The sequence below is a fragment of the Anomalospiza imberbis genome, unplaced genomic scaffold (assembly GCF_031753505.1).
Source record: "Anomalospiza imberbis isolate Cuckoo-Finch-1a 21T00152 unplaced genomic scaffold, ASM3175350v1 scaffold_146, whole genome shotgun sequence".
NCBI lineage: Eukaryota > Metazoa > Chordata > Aves > Passeriformes > Viduidae > Anomalospiza > Anomalospiza imberbis.
The window spans coordinates 130,398-148,605 of NW_027099781.1; the positions used below are offsets into that span (position 1 = coordinate 130,398).

Genomic DNA, 18,208 nt, shown 5'->3' on the forward strand with positions numbered 1-18,208 from the left:
CCCTTTCTCGGTGGCAAACCACGCCCCGTTTCGGCGGCAAACCACGCCCTTTCTCGGTGGCAAACCACGCCCTTTCCCGGCGGCAAACCACGCCCGGTTCCGGCGTCAAACCGCGCCCTTTCCCGGCGGCAAACCACGCCCGGTTCCGGCGGCAACCCCCGCCCTTTCCCGGCGGCAAACCACGCCCCGTTTCGGCGGCAAACCCCGCCTACTCCCGGCGGAAAACCACGCCCCGTTTCGGCGGCAAACCACGCCCTTTCCCGGCGGCAAACCACGCCCTTTTCCTGTCCGCTCCGTGTCGCTCTCGCGCGTCGCTCTCGCGAGACTTCGCGGCCTCCGACGGCGGCGCGAGAGGCCTCCGACGCGGCACCCCCCGCTCCCCTCTGCTAGGACCCCCCTCGTTTGGGAGGGGTGGGGTCCCCAAACCCACAGAGCCCCCCAAAATCCCGGCACGGGAGGGGGGCTCTTCGCGGCGTAAAACCCGCCCTTTTCCGGCGGCAAACCACGCCCTTTCACGGCGGCAAACCACGCCCTTTCCCGGCGGCAAACCCCGCCCTTTCACGGCGGCAAACCACGCCCTTTCCCGGCGGCAAACCACGCCCTTTCCCGGCGGCAAACCACGCCCTTTCCCGGCGGCAAACCACGCCCTTTCCCGGCGGCAAACCCCGCCCTTTTCCAGCGGCAAACTACGCCCCTTTTAGGCGGTAAACCCCGCCCTTTTCCGGCGGCAAACCCCGCCCTTTCCCGGCGGCAAACCACGCCCTTTTACGGCGGCAAACCCCGCCCTTTTCCTGTCCGCTCCGTGTCGCTCTCGCGCGTCGCTCTCGCGAGACTTCGCGGCCTACGACGGCGGCGCGACAGGCCCAAAATGAGCGTTCTTTTTGGTGTTTTTTGGTTTTTTTTGGTTTTTTTTTTTTGCTAGGCGTGACTTCACCCGCGCCGGCCGTGACGTCACGGCGGATCCCCGCCCGTCCCGGGCTGTTTCCCACGCTCCCTCTCCCCCCCCCACGCCCCCGTGACTTCACGCACGGAACAGCCGAAGAGCCGCTGTCACAAAACACGGGTTTATTTACCAAACATCCAACGTTTTCCCCCAAAACGCGGCACCCCCCGCTCCCCTCTGCTAGGACCCCCCTCGTTTGGGAGGGATGGGGTCCCCAAACCCCACAGAGCCCCCCAAAATCCCGGCACGGGAGGGGAGCTCTACGCGGCGTAGAACCCACCCTTTCCCGGCGGCAAACCACGCCCCGTTTCGGCGGAAAACCACGCCCTTTCCCGACGGCAAACCACGCCCTTTCCCGGCGGCAAACCACGCCCCGTTTCGGCGGCAAACCACGCCCTTTCCCGGCGGCAAACCCCGCCCTTTCTCGGTGGCAAACCACGCCCTATTCCGGCGGTAAACCACGCCCTTTCCCGGCGGAAAACCACGCCCTTTCCCGGCGGCAAACCCCGCCCTTTCACGGCGGCAAACCACGCCCTTTTCCGGCGGCAAACCACGCCCTTTCCCGGCGGCAAACTACGCCCCTTTTAGGCGGCAAACCCCGCCCTTTCCCGGCGGCAAACCACGCCCGGTTCCGGCGTCAAACCACGCCCCGTTTCGGCGGCAAACCCCGCCTATTCCCGGCGGAAAACCACGCCCCGTTTCGGCGGCAAACCACGCCCTTTCCCGGCGGCAAACCACGCCCTTTTCCTGTCCGCTCCGTGTCGCTCTCGCGCGTCGCTCTCGCGAGACTTCGCGGCCTCCGACGGCGGCGCGACAGGCCTCCGACGCGGCACCCCCCGCTCCCCTCTGCTAGGACCCCCCTCGTTTGGGAGGGGTGGGGTCCCCAAACCCCACAGAGCCCCCCAAAATCCCGGCACGGGAGGGGGGCTCTTCGCGGCGTAAAACCCGCCCTTTTCCGGCGGCAAACCACGCCCCGTTTCGGCGGCAAACAACGCCCTTTCCCGGCGGCAAACCACGCCCTTTCACGGCGGCAAACCACGCCCTTTCCCGGCGGCAAACCCCGCCCTTTCACGGCGGCAAACCACGCCCTTTCCCGGCGGCAAACCACGCCCTTTCCCGGCGGCAAACCACGCCCTTTCCCGGCGGCAAACCACGCCCGGTTCCGGCGGCAAACCACGCCCTTTCCCGGCGGCAAACCACGCCCTTTCCCGGCGGCAAACCCCGCCCTGTTCCGGCGGCAAACCACGCCCTTTCCCGGCGGCAAACCCCGCCCTTTTCCAGCGGCAAACTACGCCCCTTTTAGGCGGCAAACCCCGCCCTTTCCCGGCGGCAAACCACGCCCCGTTCCGGCGGCAAACCACGCCCTTTTCCGGCGGCAAACCACGCCATTTTCCGGCGGCAAACCACGCCCTTTTCCGGCGGCAAACCCCGCCCTTTTCCTGTCCGCTCCGTGTCGCTCTCGCGCGTCGCTCTCGCGAGACTTCGCGGCCTACGACGGCGGCGCGACAGGCCCAAAATGAGCGTTCTTTTTGGTGTTTTTTGGTTTTTTTTTGGTTTTTTTTTTTGCTAGGCGTGACTTCACCCGCGCCGGCCGTGACGTCACGGCGGATCCCCGCCCGTCCCGGGCTGTTTCCCACGCTCCTCTCCCCCCACGCCCCCGTGACTTCACGCACGGAACAGCCGAAGAGCCGCTGTCACAAAACACGGGTTTATTTACCAAACATCCAACGTTTTCCCCCAAAACGCGGCACCCCCCGCTCCCCTCTGCTAGGACCCCCCTCGTTTGGGAGGGATGGGGTCCCCAAACCCCACAGAGCCCCCCAAAATCCCGGCACGGGAGGGGAGCTCTACGCGGCGTAGAACCCACCCTTTCCCGGCGGCAAACCACGCCCCGTTTCGGCGGAAAACCACGCCCTTTCCCGACGGCAAACCACGCCCTTTCCCGGCGGCAAACCACGCCCCGTTTCGGCGGCAAACCACGCCCTTTCCCGGCGGCAAACCCCGCCCTTTCCCGGCGGCAAACCACGCCCCGTTCCAGCGGCAACCCCCGCCCTTTCCCGGCGGCAAACCACGCCCTTTTCCGGCGGCAAACCCCGCCCTTTCCCGGCGGCAAACCACGCCCTTTTCCGGCGGCAAACCCCGCCATTTTCCGGCGGCAAACCACGCCCTTTTACGGCGGCAAACCCCGCCCTTTTCCTGTCCGCTCCGTGTCGCTCTCGCGCGTCGCTCTCGCGAGACTTCGCGGCCTACGACGGCGGCGCGACAGGCCCAAAATGAGCGTTCTTTTTGGTGTTTTTTGGTTTTTTTTTGGTTTTTTTTTTTGCTAGGCGTGACTTCACCCGCGCCGGCCGTGACGTCACGGCGGATCCCCGCCCGTCCCGGGCTGTTTCCCACGCTCCTCTCCCCCCACGCCCCCGTGACTTCACGCACGGAACAGCCGAAGAGCCGCTGTCACAAAACACGGGTTTATTTACCAAACATCCAACGTTTTCCCCCAAAACGCGGCACCCCCCGCTCCCCTCTGCTAGGACCCCCCTCGTTTGGGAGGGATGGGGTCCCCAAACCCCACAGAGCCCCCCAAAATCCCGGCACGGGAGGGGAGCTCTACGCGGCGTAGAACCCACCCTTTCCCGGCGGCAAACCACGCCCCGTTTCGGCGGAAAACCACGCCCTTTCCCGGCGGCAAACCACGCCCCTTTCCGGCGGCAAACCCCGCCCTTTCCCGGCGGCAAACCACGCCCTTTCTCGGTGGCAAACCACGCCCTTTCTCGGCGGCAAACCACGCCCTTTTCCGGCGGCAAACCCTGCCTATTCCCGGCGGAAAACCACGCCCCGTTTCGGCGGCAAACCACCCCCTTTTCCGGCGGCAAACCACGCCCTTTTCCTGTCCGCTCCGTGTCGCTCTCGCGCGTCGCTCTCGCGAGACTTCGCGGCCTCCGACGGCGGCGCGACAGGCCTCCGACGCGGCACCCCCCGCTCCCCTCTGATAGGACCCCCCTCGTTTGGGAGGGGTGGGGTCCCCAAACCCCACAGAGCCCCCCAAAATCCCGGCACGGGAGGGGGGCTCTTCGCGGCTTAAAACCCGCCCTTTCCCGGCGGAAAACCCCTCCCTTTCCCGGCGGAAAACCCCTCCCTTTCCCGGCGGAAAACCACGCCCTTTCCCGGCGGCAAACTCCGCCCTTTTTCGGCGCCAAAACCACGCCCCGTTTCGGCGGAAAACCACGCCCTTTCACGGCGGCAAACCCCGCCCTTTCCGGCGGCAAACCACGCCCTTTCCCGGCGGCAAACCACGCCTTTTCGGCGGGAAACCCCGCCCTTTCCCGGCGGCAAACCACGCCTTTCCGGCGGCAAACCCCGCCCTTTTCCGGCGGCAAACCCCGCCCTTTCTCGGTGGCAAACCACGCCCTTTTCCGGCGGCAAACCCCGCCCTTTCTCGGTGGCAAACCACGCCCTTTTCCGGCGGCAAACCACGCCCCGTTCCGGCGGCAAACCCCGCCCTTTCCCGGCGGCAAAGCCCGCCCTTTTCCGGCGGCAAACCCCGCCCTTTTCCTGTCTGCTCCGTGTCGCTCTCGCGAGTCTTCGCGGCCTCTGACGGCGGCGCGAGAGGCCCAAAATGAGCGTTGTTTTTGTTTTTTTGTTTTTTTGTTTTTTTTTTTTTTGCTAGGCGTGACGTCACCCGCGCTGGTCGTGACGTCACGGCGGATCCCCGCCCGTCCCGGGCTGTTTCTCTCGTTCCTCTCCCCCCACCCCCCCCCATGACATCACGCACGGAACAGCCGAAGAGCCGCTGTCACAAAACACGGGTTTATTTACCAAAAATCCAACGTTTTCCCAAAAACAGCACAACCCCCCCCCCCCCCCCCCCCCCAAACCCGAGTGCCGCTCAGGGGGTCACGGGGGTCTCAGCCCCCCAAAATCCCATCAGGACCCCCCCAAAATCCCATCAGGATCCTCCAGACCCCATCAGAACCCCCCAAAATCCCATCAGGACCCCCCTAATGCCATTATGGCCCCACCAGGGCCCCCCCAAACCCCCTCTGAGCCCCCCAGATGCCGTCAGATCCCCCCCAAAGCCCCCCAGGCCATCAGGTCCCCCCCAAACCCCCTCTGAGCCCCCCAGGTGCCATCCAGGCTCCTCCAAACCCCCCCCACGTCCCCCCCAAACACTGTCAGGTGCCCCCCAGATCCCCCTCAGACCCCCCCAGGCTGTCAGGTCCCCCCCAAATGCCACCAGATCCCCCCCGGGCCATCAGATCCCCCCCAAACACCATCAGATCCCCCCAGATCCTCCCAGATCCCCCCCAAACGCCACCAGATCCCCCCCAAACGCCATCAGATCTCTCCCAGACCCCCCCCAGGCCCCCCCAGACCCCCCCAAACGCCGTCAGACCCCCCCAGGCCGTCAGGGCACCCCCGGCGGGGGCAGCTTGCCCGTGATCTTGTTGGTGCCCTCGAGCAGGGCGTTGTGGATGTCCTTGGCGCCGGCGATCTGCGCCTTGATCAGGGGCAGGTACTGCGTGTAGGGCAGGCTCTCGGCGCCCCCCGCGCCCCCCTCGCCCTTGGGCGCCGCCGGCACCAGCGCCGGGGCGTGCTTGGCGCTGTCGAAGCTCTGCGAGAGGCACTCGTGCGCCAGCCGCTGCGGGGAGAGCTCGGGGGGGTCGGTCTGGGGGGGCCAGAGGGGGTTTGGGGGGATGAGAGGGGTCTGGGGGGGCTCAGAGGGGGTTTGGGGGGGCCCAGAGGGGTCTGGGGGGGATTGGGGGGGCTCAGAGGGGGTTTGGGGGGCCTCAGAAGAGTCTGGGGGGGGTCTGGGGAGGCCCAGAGGGGGTTTGGGGGGGCTCAGAGGGGTCGGGGGGGGGTTGGGGCAGTCTGGTGGGGGTCTCAGAGGGGGTTTGGGGGGTCTGGGGGGGTCTGGGGGTGTTTATGGTGGACCTCAGAGGGGTCTGGGGGGGTTTAGGGAGGGCTCATAGGGGATTTGGGGGCATGAGAGAGGGATTGGGAGAGCTCAGGGGGGGTTTGTGGGGGTCTGGTGGGGGGTCTGGGCGTGTTTATAGGGGTTTGGGGGGGATCAGAGGGATCTGGGTTGGTTTGGGGGGGATGAGAGGGGCTTTGGGGGGGCTCAGAGGGATTTGTGGGGTCCCAGAGGGGATTTGGGGGGTCCCAGAGGGGATTTGGGGGGTCTCAGAGGGGGTCTGGGGGGGCTCAGAGGGGATTTGGGAGGGCTCACAGGGGTTTGGGGGGGCTCAGAGGGGATTTGGGGGGTCCCAGAAGGGATCTGGGGGGGCTCAGAGGGGGTTTTGGGGGATGAGAGGGGGTTTGGGGGCGCTCTGGGGGGTTTAGGGGGGCTTTATGGGGGTTTAGGGGGGCTCAGAGGGGATTTGGGTGGGCTCAGAAGGGATTTGGAGGGGCTCAGAGGAGTTTGGGGGGGTTTTGGGGGGGCTGAGAGGGGGTTTAGGGGGGCACTGGGGGGGTTTGGGGGTGTTTATAGGGGTTTGGGGGGGATTAGAGGGGGTCAGGGGCTGTTTTTGGTGGTTTGGGGGGGCTCAGAGGGGTCTGGGGGGGTTTCTGGGGGTCTGGGGGGGTAAGAGGGGCTTTGGGAGGACTTAGGGGAGGTTTGGAGGGGGTTGGAGGGGGCAGAGAGGGGATTTGGGGTGAATCTGAAGGGGTTTGGGGTTATTTTAGAGGTTTTTGGGGTGATTTGGGGGATTTGGGGGTCTCTCACCAGGCACAGCTCCAGCTGGTCGCACAGGAGGTTTTGGGGAGGATTTTTGGGGTGATTTGGGGGCATTTGGGGTCTCTCACCAGGCACAGCTCCAGCTGGTCTCACAGGGGGTTTTGGGGAGGATTTTTGGGGTGATTTGGGGGCATTTGGGGTCTCTCACCAGGCACAGCTCCAGCTGGTCGCACAGGAGGTTTTGGGGAGGATTTTTGGGGTGATTTGGGGGATTTGGGGTCTCTCACCAGGCACAGCTCCAGCTGGTCGCACAGGGCGTAGAACTCCTCCAGGCTCTTGTCGAAGCGCTGCAGGGCCCCGTCAGCGCTCTTCCTGTGGGAACTGGTGACACTGGGAGGGACTGGGAGGGGCTGGGGCACTGGGGGGCACTGGGGGTCACTGGGGGGCACTGGGGGGCACTGGGGGTCACTGGGGGGGCACTGGGGGGGCACTGGGGGGCACTGGGGGTCACTGGGGGTCACTGGGAGTCACTGGGGGTCACTGGGAGTCACTGGGGGGCACTGGGGGGCACTGGGGGTCACTGGGGGGTACTGGGGGGCACTGGGGGGTACTGTTCGCACTGGGGGTCACTCACTGCCCGTTGTCGATGTTGGAGTTCTGCACCAGGTTCTGAGCCGCTACTTTCATCAGAGTCTGCGGGACAGGGGGGTCACGGCGGGGTTCCGGGGAACACAGGGGGGCACCCGCAGCCCCCCCAGTGCCCCCGGCCCGGGGCAGTGACCGGGACGAGGGGCCGGGCTCAGGGACAGCCCCCGGAGCCTCCCGGGCCCGGCCCCCCAAAATCCCGGGGAACCCCCTCAAGAGACACGCCCCCTCCGGCAAACCCCGCCCCCTCGCGGCGCCAAACCACGCCCTTTCCCGGCGGCAGGCCCCGCCCACCTGCAGGCTCTCCTTCAGCTGCGGCAGCAGCAGCCGGAAGCGCTGCACGGGATCGAAGTCCTGCGCCTGCGCCGCCGCCGCCTGCGCGGGCAGCGCGGGGCCCTGCGCGGCCCCGGGGGGCGGTCCCGGCCCCGCTCCGGGCCCCGCCGCTGGCCCCGGCCCCGCGGGCGCTGAGGGAGGCCCCGGGCCCGGCCCGGCCTGAGGCGGCGGCGGTGCCGCCATGTTTTTCGCGACTTCCGGCGCTCGGCGGAAGTGACGCCGGCGGGAGGCGACGCGCAGAACCGGAAGTAGCCACCGGCCATGGCGCCCACCATCCAGACGCAGGCGCAGCGCGATGAACCGGGGCACCGGTAACGGCCGTGACGTCGCCTCCGTGACATCACAATGCGTCACTCCGAGCGGGGGGGGGCCGCCCGCGGTGGTGGCGGGGCGGGAGGGGGTTCCCCCGTGACGTCACCCTGCGGCGGGAAGCGGTGGGGGAGGGCAAATAACGGGATACCCCCGTGACGTCACGGAAGCGTTGGGGGACCCCGGTGACGTCATGACGCGCCCCCCCTCCCCCGCAGGCCGAGCTCGCACCGGACCCTCCCCGAGAGGTGAGCGGGGGGGGGAGGGGTCCCCGCCCCGGTTTTGGGGCGAGGTTCGGGGATTTCGGGGCCCCCGCGATTCCGGGGCCCTGACCCGGCCCCGCCGCAGGTCCGGGGTCGTTTGCCGGGTCAAGTTCTGCAACAGCCTGCCGGACATCCCGTTCGACCCCAAGTTCATCACGTACCCCTTCGACCAGAGCAGGTCCGTCACCGGGACCGGGACGGGGGAGATCCCGGGGGAATTCGGGGGGGAATCCCGGGGGGATCCCGGTGGGTTTGGGGCTGATCCTGGTGCGGTTTGGGTCTGATTTCAGGGCGGGTTTGGGGCTGACTTTGGGGTGGGTTTGGGTCTGGTTTCGGGGTGGTTTTGGGTCTGGTTTGGGGCGGGTTCGGGGCTGATCTGGGCCCCGGGGCCGCTGCCCCAGGTTCGTGCAGTACAAGGCCACGTCCCTGGAGAAGCAGCACAAGCACGATCTGCTGACGGAGCCGGACCTCGGCGTCACCATCGACCTCATCAACCCCGACACGTACCGCATCGACCCCGGCGGTGAGCAGGGCAGGGAGTCCGGGACTGGCCCGGAACCGCCCCGAAACCACCCCAGGATCACCCCAGAAAAGGCCCCGGAACTGCCCCAAAACCAACCCAAACCGGCCCAAAAACCACCCCAAAACACCCCCAGGGCTGGCCCCAAAACCACCCCAGAATCAGCCCAAAACCCCCCCAAAAAAATGGCCCTGGAACAGCCCCGGGGCTGGCCCAAGAACTGCCCCAGAACTGGCCCAAAACCACCCCAAAAAAATGGCCCTGGAACAGCCCCGGGGCTGGCCCAAGAACTGCCCCAGAACTGGCCCAAAACACCCCAAAAACCACCCCAAAACATCCCTGGGGCTCACCCCAAATCCTCGGACTGGCCCCAGACCCCACAGGTTGACCCCAAACCCCACAGCCTGACCCCAAACCCCACAGCCTGACCCCGTTTGGGGCGGGCTGACCCCAAGCCCCACAGCCTGACCCCAAACCCCACAGCCTGACCCCGTTTGGGCAGGCTGACCCCAAACCCCACAGCCTGACCCCAAACCCCACAGCCTGACCCCAAACCCCACAGCCTGACCCCGTTTGGGGCGGGCTGACCCCAAACCCCACAGCCTGACCCCAAACCCCACAGCCTGACCCCGTTTGGGGCGGGCTGACCCCGTTTCCCGCAGTGCTCCTGGACCCCGCTGACGAGAAGCTGCTGGAGGAGGAGATCCAGGCCCCCACGAGCTCCAAGAGGTGAGACCCCAACGGGGCACCCCAAAACTGCCCGGGGGCTTCCTCAAACCCAGACCTGCCCCGGGGGGTTCCCCAGACCCCAAACCCCATTTTGGGGTGCCCCAAACAGTTGGGGAGCGTTTTGGGGTAGTTCTAAGAGGGAGTCTGGGGTGATTTTGGGGTGTTTTTTTGGGGTGATTCTGGGGTGATCTAGAGCTGTGCTTTGGGGTGGTTTTGTGGGTGTCTGTGGGGTGGTTTTGGGGTGGTTCTGTGAGGCAGTTTTGGGGTGGTTTTGGGGTGGTTCTGTGGGGCAGTTTTGGGGTGGTTTTGGGGCAGTTTTGGGACGGTTTTGGGGTGACCCCGCGGGGCCGGCAGGTCGCAGCAGCATGCCAAGGTGGTGCCCTGGATGCGCAAGACCGAGTACATCTCCACCGAGTTCAACCGCTACGGGGTGAGCAACGAGAAACCCGAGGTCAAGTGAGTGCTTTTGGGGCTTTTTGGGGGCTTTTGGGGCTTTTTTGGGGCTTTCTGGGGGCTTTTGGGGCTTTTTGGGGGCTTTTTTGGCGGGGTTGGGGATGGCCACAGGGAGGGGCTGGGGGGTGATGGGGTTTGGGGGTGGGTGTGGGGTAATTTTTTGGGTGGATTTTGGGGTGTGGTTTGGGGGTGTTCCTGGGGTCATTTTGGCGGGGCATTTGAGGGCGTTTTGGGGTAATTTGAAGGGGCTTTTGGGGTGATTTTGGGGTGATTCTGGGGTGATTTCGTGCTGTGCTCTGGGGGGGGGTTTGGAGATGTTTTTGGGGGCGGCTTTTGGGTGATTCTTGGGGAGCGTTTCGGGCTGATTCTGGGGTGGTTTTGAGGGTGGCGTGGGGAGCGTTCTGGGGTGATTTTGGGGTGATTTGGGGCGGTTTGGCAGGATCGGGGTGTCGGTGAAGCAGCAGTTCACAGAGGAGGAGATCTACAAGGACAGGGACAGTCAGATCGCGGCCATCGAGAAAACCTTTGAGGACGCCCAGAAACCGGTCGGGGTTTGGGGATTCTGGGAGGGATTTTGGGGTGGGTTTGGGGCTTTGGGAGGGGGGTTTTAGGGGCTGAATTCGGGGGCTGATTTTGGGAGGTTTGGGGGTGATTTGGGGGTTTTTTTTCGAGTGGTTTGGGGCTCATTTTAGGGGTTATTTGGGGAGGGATTCAGGTGTTTCTTGGGGGGTGATTTTGGGGGGGTTTTGGGGTGAGTTTGGGGAGGATTTTGGGGTTTTCTGGTGCTCATCCCGGGGGGGGTCCCTGAGCAGATCACACAGCACTACAGCAAACCCCGGGTGACGCCCCTGGAGGTGATGCCCGTGTTCCCCGACTTCAAGGTGGGTTTGGGGATCCCCCACCCCCTTTTATCCCCCCCTAAACTCCAAATTCCTCCTCCAAAATCCAATATTCCCCCCCAAAGTCCAATATTCCCCCCCAAAACCCAATATTCTCTCTCAAAATCCAATATTTGCCCCCAAAATTCAATATTCCCCCCCAAAAATCAAATTTTTCCCCCCAAAATCCAATATTTCCCCCCCAAACTCCCGTTTTCCACACCCCGATTTTTTCCCCCTCCCCTCTTCCCTCCCTCCTCCTGTTCCCCCTCCCCACCCCCCGCTTTTCCCCCCTTTTTCCCCGCTTTTCCCCATTTTGCCCCGTTTGCCCCAGATGTGGATCAACCCCTGTGCCCAAGTGATCTTCGACTCGGACCCGGCCCCCAAGGACACGTCGGGAGCGGCGGCTCTGGAAATGATGTCCCAGGCCATGATCAGGTCCCAGGCACCCCCAGACCCCCTCCGGGCACCCCGAATTCCCCCGCGGGCGCCCCCTGACCTTGGTCCCGCAGGGGGATGATGGACGAGGAGGGGAACCAGTTCGTGGCCTATTTCCTGCCTGTGGAGGAAACGCTGCGGAAGCGCAAGCGGGACCAGGAGGAGGACGTGGATTACGCCCCCGAGGACGTGTAAGGGGGACCCCCAAAACCGCCCCCAAACACCCAGGGGAGTCCCCGGAACTTGAGGGGAATCATAAAAAATGGAGGGGGGGGTTTAAGGCTCTGTTGGGGTTCTGGAGTCTCCCGGGAAATGAAGAACGTGCAAGGAATCCCGGGGGAATTTGGGGTGGAAACGGGGTTTTGGGGGGGCTTTTGGGACTGGGGGGGCGTCCCTGGGAATGGGGGTTCCCCTGTGGTCCCCGGGGGGGTTTTGGGGGGGCTTTTGGGACTGTGGGGGGCGTCCCTGGGAATGGGGGTTCCCCTATGGCCCCCGGGGGGGGTTTGGGGGCAGCCCCGGGGTCCCGAATCCTCGCCAAGAACAGACCCGATGCTCCCAGCGCTCCGGGAGGTTTTGGGGGACAAAACTGGGATTTGGGGGGGGGTTTTGGGGGGTCCCTCGGCCCCTCCCCGACCCACCCCCCCCCCCCCCGCGGCCCCCCCCCAGGTACGACTACAAGATCGCCCGGGAGTACAACTGGAACGTGAAGAACAAGGCCAGCAAGGGCTACGAGGAGAATTACTTCTTCATCTTCCGCGAGGGCGACGGCGTCTACTACAACGAGCTGGAGACCAGGTGGGGCTGGGGGCACTGGGAGGGACTGGGGGGACACTGGGGGGCACTGGGAGGGACTGGGGGGACACTGGGGGGCACTGGGGGGACACTGGGAGGCACTGGGAGGGACTGGGGGGCACTGGGGGGCACTGGGAGGGACTGGGGGGCACTGGGAGGGACTGGGGGGACACTGGGGGGCACTGGGAGGGACTGGGGGGCACTGGGAGGGACTGGGGGGACACTGGGAGGGACTGGAGGGACTGGGAGGGACTGGGGGGCACTGGGAGCTGCCTCAAGTCTCTGCTGGGGGCGCTGGGAGATTTTCCCAGTCAGCACCGGGGGCACTGATTGTGTCCCCAGAGGGGTCTTGAGTTGTCCTGGGGGGTCCTGAGGACGCCCCTGAGGGTCTGGGGGGGTCCTTGGGGAGGGTCCCTGACCCCCCCCGCGCCCCCCCAGGGTCCGGCTGAGCAAGCGCCGGGCGCGCGCCGGGGTCCAGTCGGGCACCAACGCCGTGCTGGTGGTCAAGCACCGCGACATGAACGAGAAGGAGCTCGAGGCACAGGTGGGACGTGGGGAGGGGTCCCCGACCCCCAGGACCACCCCCGGGACCCTCCCTGAGCCCCCTGCCCCCCCACAGGAGGCCCGGCGGGCGCAGCTGGAGAACCACGAGCCCGAGGAGGAGGAGGAGGAGGAGATGGAGGCTGAGAAGGAAACGCCGGGATCAGGTTCGGGCACGGGCCCCAAATCCCCCCATTTCGCACCCCCAAATCCCCCTCCCCAGATCCCTCCCCCGTTTGGGGGGGCTCAGCCCACTGAGGACCCCAAACCCCCCCCCCCCGAGCAGACGAGGAGCGGGAGAAGGGCAGCGAGAGTGAGGAGGACGAGGCTGAAGGCTCCGGGTCGGGCTCGGAGCGCGGTGGGGGCTCCGCCCGCAGCGAGGATGAGGAGGAGGAGGAAGAGGAAGAGGCTGAAGGAGCCCGGGGTGGCCGCCGGGGGGGCAGCGACGCCGCTCGGGCCGCCCGGGACCAGGAGGAGATTTTCGGCAGCGACAACGACGAGGAGGAGGAGGAGGAGGAAGAGGAGGAGGAGGAAGAGGAGGAGGAGGAGGAGGAGGAAGGCAGCGAGGGGGGGGGGCCGGCGCCCCGCAGCCCCCAGCTCACCCCCAGCGAGGAGGAGGAGGAGGAGGAGGAGGAAGAGGAGGAGGAAAGCGCCAGCGAAGGCTCCGAGTCCTCCAGCGAGTGAGGAGGGGGTGACCCCCTTCCCTCCCCTCCCCCCAAAATCCCACCCCAGTTCCCCCCCCCCCACCCCTGCGGGCCCATTTTGGGGCAAAAAAGCAGCGTCTCGGGGCGGTTTTTGTGTTTAATAAGGTCAATGGTTACCAGCCATATCATAACAAAAGGATTCATAATAAAATGTATCTAAAATAACGATTTTTGTCTTTCTATTTTGGGGCCGCAGCGCTACAAAGGGGGGGGGGGGGGAGGGGCTGTACCGAGGGGGGGGGGCCCGGGGTACCCCCACCCCCGGGGGGGTTGGTGGGGGGGAGGGGGGGGCGGTGTTGTACCTAAATTTGGGGTGGGTGTGTCCCCCCCCCCACCCTCCCCCACCCCGCGGGGGCCAGGACAGAAATAATTAATTAATAATAATATAATAACAATAAAGAGAAAAAAAAAAAAAAACCAAAACCAAAAAAACAACGAGAAAGAGAAAATAAAATCCGCAAATCCCCCAAATTTTGGGATTTTTAAAAACTGAGGAAACGCAACCCTCCCACCACTCTCTCTCCCCCTCAAAAAAAAAGCCCCCCCTGTAGTGTCATGGCCCCCCCCCCCCACCCCCGCGAGGTCATCGGCCTGGGGGGGGCCCCTCCCTCACCGGGGACCCCCCAAAACCCCGAGCGCGGTGGGGGTGGGGGTCTGCCCCTCCCCAGGCGTTTTGGGGACCCCCCCAGGGGGGTTTGGGGCAGGAAGGAGGGTGGGTTAAGGAGGTGCCCCCCCAGTTTGGGGAGGGGGCGGCGGCGCCATCAGATGGTGGAGGTTTTGTCTGTGCCGTCTGTGGGGGGGGACAGGGGGGTCAGGGGGCCCCAAAACCCCCCCAGCTCCCTCGGTGTCCCCCCCCGTGGGTGTCCCAGGTCCCCAGCTGTGTCACCCCCAGTGTCCCCCCCATGGGTGTCCCAGTGTCCCCCATGGTGTCCAGGTGTCCCCCCCCATGTGTCCCCTATGTGCCCTCCCTGTGTCCCCTCTTATGTCCCCCCCGTGTTCCCCCTGTCCCCCACCATGTGTCCCCTCCGTGTCCTCCCCTCTGGGCGTCCTCGTGTCCCCCTGGTGTCCCCTCCGTGTCCCCCCATGTCCCTGTGTCCCCCCTCAGTGTCCCCGTGTGCCCCCCATGTCCCCCTGTGTCCCCGTACCCCCTCCCTGATGCCCCTCTGTCCCCGTGTCCCCCCCCATGTCCCTGTGTCCCCCGTGTCTCCCCTACAGTGTCCCCCCCATGGTGTCCCAGTGTCCCCCCTGTGTCCCCCCCATGTCCCCGTACCCCCTCCCTGGTGTCCCTGTCCCCCCCGTTGTCCCCATGTCACCCCTGTGTCCCCCCCAGTGTCCCCCTGTCCCCCCCGTGTCCCCCCTGGTGTCCCTGTCCCCCCCGTGTCCCCGTGTGTCCCCCCCAGTGTCCCCATGTCCCCCCCATGTTCCCGTGTCCCCCTGGTGTCCCCCTGTCCCCCCCATGTCCCCCCAGTGTCCCCGTGTGTCCCTCCGGTGTCCCCCTGTCCCCCCCGTGTCCCCGTGTGTCCCCCCCAGTGTCCCCATGTCCCCCCCATGTTCCCGTGTGTCCCTCCGGTGTCCCCCTGTCCCCCCGGTGTCCCCGTGTGTCCCCCCCATGTCCCCGTGTCCCCCCCCGGTGTCCCCGTACCCCCCAGCGCGTGCTCGGTCATGCTCAGACACAGCGACTCCAGCGTGGGGTTGATCTCCAGGTCCGTCCCGGGGGGGGGACACTCTGGGGTGGGGGGGAGCCAAAAGAAAGGGTCAGGGGGGGCGCATCCCCAAAAGAGAAAACAAACCCCCACCCCAAAACACCCCCAGCACCCTGAGCCCCCCCCTCATTTTAGGGTCTCTCTCCCCCTCGTTTTAGGGTCTCCCCGCTTCTGGCGTCCCCATTGTCGGGGTCCCCCTCCCCATTTTTGGGGTGCCCCCCCCCCCAGACACCATCCCAGGAGCTTTCCCCCCCATTCCTGGGCCCCCCCACCCCCCATTTCTGGGCCCCCCGCCCCCCATTTCCGGCCCCCTACCCTGGGGAAGGCGAGCAGGGCCGAGCTGTGCACGGGCAGCGAGTGCGTCCTCTGCACGGCCCCGCGGCTCCCGGGGGACCCCCCCGGGCCCCCCCCGGCCCCGAACCAAAGGCTCTGGGGGGGGCAACAGGGGGTCACCGGGGGGGCAGCACCCCCAGGGTGGGGGGAGCCCCCCCAAAAGGTCTCCAGGGGGAGAGGGAGACCCCCCCAACCCCCCCCAACCCCAATAAAAGCAAGCAGGGACAGGTAGATGTGCCCCCTCCCCAGGATAATTCCAAAATCTCCCCCCTCCCAAATCCTCCTCCAAAGCTGGCCCAAAATCCTCCCCAAAATCATCCCCAAAATCCCCCCAAATCCTCATCCCCTCCCCAAAATCCCCCCCAAATCCTCCCCAAAAATCCCCCCCAAATCCTCATCTCCTCCTCAAAATCCCCATCTCCAAATACTCCCCAAAATCCCCCCAAAATCCTCATCTCCTCCCTAAACCATCAAATCCTCCTCAAAACCCGCCCCCCAAATCCCCGTCTCCCCCCAAAAATCCCCCCCAAATCCCCGTCTCCACCCAAAAATCCCCCCCAAATCCCCGTCTCCCCCCAAAAATCCCCCCCCAAATCCCCGTTTCCCCGCAAAAATCCCCCCAAATCCCTGTCTCCCCCCAAAAATCCCCCCAAATCCCCGTCTCCCCCCCGAAATCCCCCCCAAATCCCCGTCTCCCCCCCAAAACCCCCCTCCAGACCCACCTGCCGTCCCTGCGTGCCCAAGGGGGGGCTCCGAGGGGGGGTCTGGGGGCGGGGGCCCCCCCGGGGGGTCCCAGCAGCCCCAGGCGGGCCGGGGGGGGCAGGGCCCGGGGGGGCAGCGCGAAGGGGCGGGCCCCCCCCCCGCCGCCCCCCCCCCACAGAGCCAGCTATGGGGAGAGAGTTGGAGCCGAAGGCCCAGCTGGGGGGTGGGGGGGAAACGGGGGGGTCAGGGGGGGGCTGAGACCCCCAAAACCCCCCCAGAACAGGGAAAACCGCCTCCCGCACCCCCCAAATTAGGGAGAGAGGGGAATTGGGGGAGGTGGGGGGGAGATCCCTTTGTTCCCCCCCCCCACCCCAAATCAGGGTGGGAGGAAATAGCACCGGCAGGGGCGAGCCGCAATCCCCCAAACTGCCCCAAATCCCCCCAAACCTCGGCGGGGGGAACTCACTGAGCCCCTCCAAACTGGGGACTGTGCACAACCCATGGGGGGGGGGGGAGGATGGGGGTCAGACCCCCCAAAATTGAGGTTTTGGGGGGGGGGTGCTGAGCATTTTGGGGCGGGGGGGGACTCCCAAGCAGCTCCCAAACCCCGCACGGGGCAGCACTGGGAAGCCTGGGATGGAAATGGGGATTTTGGGGGGGCTCCAGCAGCCCGGGGGGGGGCCAGCAGCCCGGGGGGGGGTTCCTGGACCCCCATCCCCCAGGTACCTTTTGGGGGCCGGTATCCGGGGGGGGCCGTCCAGGGGCCCCTTCTTGGGGAAGGCGCGGAGCAGCTTCAGCACCTGCTGCTTCCAGGACTGGAGCCGCTTCTTCTGCGTCTCCGTGAACGCCTGGGGGGGCCCGGGGAGGGTCACGGGGGGGTCCCCGGGGTCTCGGGGGGCGGGGGGGGACACAGAGACCCCCCCCCCTCCAGGACCCCCCACCCGAGGGTACCTCGTGGCTCAGGCACTTCTCGAGCAGCTGGAGGTAACTGGTGATGTTCTCCTCGTCTGGCCGCGACACCAGGAGCTGGGTGCACACTGCGGGGGGGTCAGGGGGCCCCAAAACCCCCCCAGAACCCCCCCAAAACCCCGGGACTCCCCCAGGAGCTGGGTGCACACTGCAGGGGGGTCAGGGGGCCCCAAAACCCCCCCAGACAGCCCCAAAACCCCCCCAGACCCCACCCCAAATCCCTGGGACACCGCCAGGAGCTGGGTGCACACTGCAGGGGGTCAGGGGGCCCTAAACCCCACCCCCAAACCTGCCCTGGGACACCCCAAAACCCCCAAAAAACGCCCCCCCAAGAACGCTGAACCCCTCCCCGAGCCCTGAACCCTCCCAAATCGGGCCCCCCCCCCCAAACCCACCCTCCCTGCCCCGGGGCGGGGGGCTCGGGGCTCACCCTTGCCCATGACGCGCGTGAACTGGCCCGGGATGTCCCCGTCGGGCACCGGGGCTGCGGGGGCCTCGGCCTCGGGGGCCGGGGGGGGCGCGAAGGCCTCGGGGGGGGCCCCATCGGGGGGCCCAGGGGGTGGGGGCGCGGCCGGGGGGGGCCGGAAGGCCTTGATGGGGGTCACCAGGATCTGCTGCAGCTCCTGCAGCGCCGTCCACAGGTTGCCCCCCTCGAGGATGTCCTGGGTTTGGGAGGGGGGTGGGGGGACATGGGGAGGGGACGTCAGGGACACGGCCCCTCCCCCCCCCCAGTAGGTGTGGGGACACAGCCCCCCCCAGCAGGTGTGGGGATATGGGAATCATCCCCCCCCTGCCCCAAACCACCCCCGGAGGGACCCCCTGGACCAGCCCTGGGGACCCCTGAACCATCCCCAGGGACCCCCTGGACCAGCCCTGGGGAGACTGGGGACCCCTGAACCATCCCTGGGGAGCCCAGAACCATCCCTGGGGACACTGGGGACCCACTGGACCATCCCATGGGACACCAGGAACCACCCCCAACCCCGCCATCCCAGGGGACCCCCTGAACCGTCCCTGGGGACACTGGGGGCCATCCCCCTCCCCAGCCCTGGGGACCCCCTGAACCAGGCCTGGGGACGTCAGGAACTCGCCCAGTGGTGACCCTGGAGTCACCAGGTGGGTCTGGGGACATCAGGGACCCCCTCCGGGAGTCCTGAGGACCCCCAGAGCAGCCCAGTGCCCTCCCAGTGACCTTCTCCAGGGCCCTGAGGACGCTCTGCCGCTCCCGCAGCTTCTGGATGCTCAGGGCGATCTTGTGCCGCGCGCCCTTGGTGACGTTCTGA

The 18,208-nt window shown here is 66.5% G+C and overlaps 4 protein-coding genes across 4 annotated transcripts in view; 1 reads left to right on the forward strand and 3 right to left on the reverse strand.

Moving 5' to 3' along the window:
- OPA3 (outer mitochondrial membrane lipid metabolism regulator OPA3) overlaps positions 1-18,208 on the reverse strand; it is an 80,629-nt gene that overhangs the window by 49,578 nt on the left and 12,843 nt on the right. The window lies entirely within an intron of this gene.
- On the reverse strand, positions 5,317-7,775 carry MED29 (mediator complex subunit 29). Its single transcript, XM_068178032.1, has 4 exons — positions 7,554-7,775; positions 7,249-7,307; positions 6,902-6,986; positions 5,317-5,579 (listed from the first exon to the last, which is right to left on the reverse strand). Exons 1-4 carry the CDS (start codon positions 7,773-7,775, stop codon positions 5,346-5,348), a joined length of 600 nt encoding a protein of 199 aa, XP_068034133.1. The 3' UTR covers positions 5,317-5,345.
- Positions 7,795-13,213, forward strand: PAF1 (PAF1 homolog, Paf1/RNA polymerase II complex component). The gene is made up of 14 exons (XM_068178026.1): positions 7,795-7,903; positions 8,120-8,149; positions 8,250-8,342; positions 8,566-8,687; positions 9,347-9,413; positions 9,768-9,869; positions 10,306-10,411; positions 10,679-10,747; positions 11,079-11,182; positions 11,257-11,373; positions 11,849-11,977; positions 12,413-12,518; positions 12,594-12,681; positions 12,801-13,213. The coding sequence occupies exons 1-14, from the start codon at positions 7,854-7,856 to the stop codon at positions 13,196-13,198; spliced, it is 1,581 nt and encodes a 526-aa protein (XP_068034127.1). The 5' UTR covers positions 7,795-7,853; the 3' UTR covers positions 13,199-13,213.
- Positions 13,929-18,208, reverse strand: part of SAMD4B (sterile alpha motif domain containing 4B) — a 7,181-nt gene continuing 2,901 nt past the window's right edge. The window contains 10 exon segments of the mRNA XM_068178036.1: positions 13,929-14,008; positions 14,861-14,950; positions 15,242-15,350; positions 15,977-16,008; positions 16,011-16,110; positions 16,112-16,172; positions 16,683-16,804; positions 16,908-16,993; positions 17,356-17,587; positions 18,118-18,204. Coding sequence (XP_068034137.1) covers positions 13,980-14,008; positions 14,861-14,950; positions 15,242-15,350; positions 15,977-16,008; positions 16,011-16,110; positions 16,112-16,172; positions 16,683-16,804; positions 16,908-16,993; positions 17,356-17,587; positions 18,118-18,204 — 948 coding nt within the window. The 3' untranslated portion in view covers positions 13,929-13,979.

Excerpts from the sequence above, each read along its gene's own strand:
- MED29 (XM_068178032.1), bottom strand. The coding sequence starts at position 7,775 with ATGGCGGCACCGCCGCCGCCTCAGGCCGGGCCGGGCCCGGGGCCTCCC. Across the intron at positions 6,987-7,248 it reads TCCAACATCGACAACGGGCA|GAAGAGCGCTGACGGGGCCC; the intron begins GTGAGTGACCCC and ends CAGTTCCCACAG. Across the intron at positions 5,580-6,901 it reads ACCAGCTGGAGCTGTGCCTG|CGGCTGGCGCACGAGTGCCT; the intron begins GTGAGAGACCCC and ends CTCTCCCCGCAG.
- PAF1 (XM_068178026.1), top strand. The coding sequence starts at position 7,854 with ATGGCGCCCACCATCCAGACGCAGGCGCAGCGCGATGAACCGGGGCAC. Across the intron at positions 9,414-9,767 it reads GCCCCCACGAGCTCCAAGAG|GTCGCAGCAGCATGCCAAGG; the intron begins GTGAGACCCCAA and ends CGGGGCCGGCAG. Across the intron at positions 12,519-12,593 it reads AGAAGGAGCTCGAGGCACAG|GAGGCCCGGCGGGCGCAGCT; the intron begins GTGGGACGTGGG and ends GCCCCCCCACAG.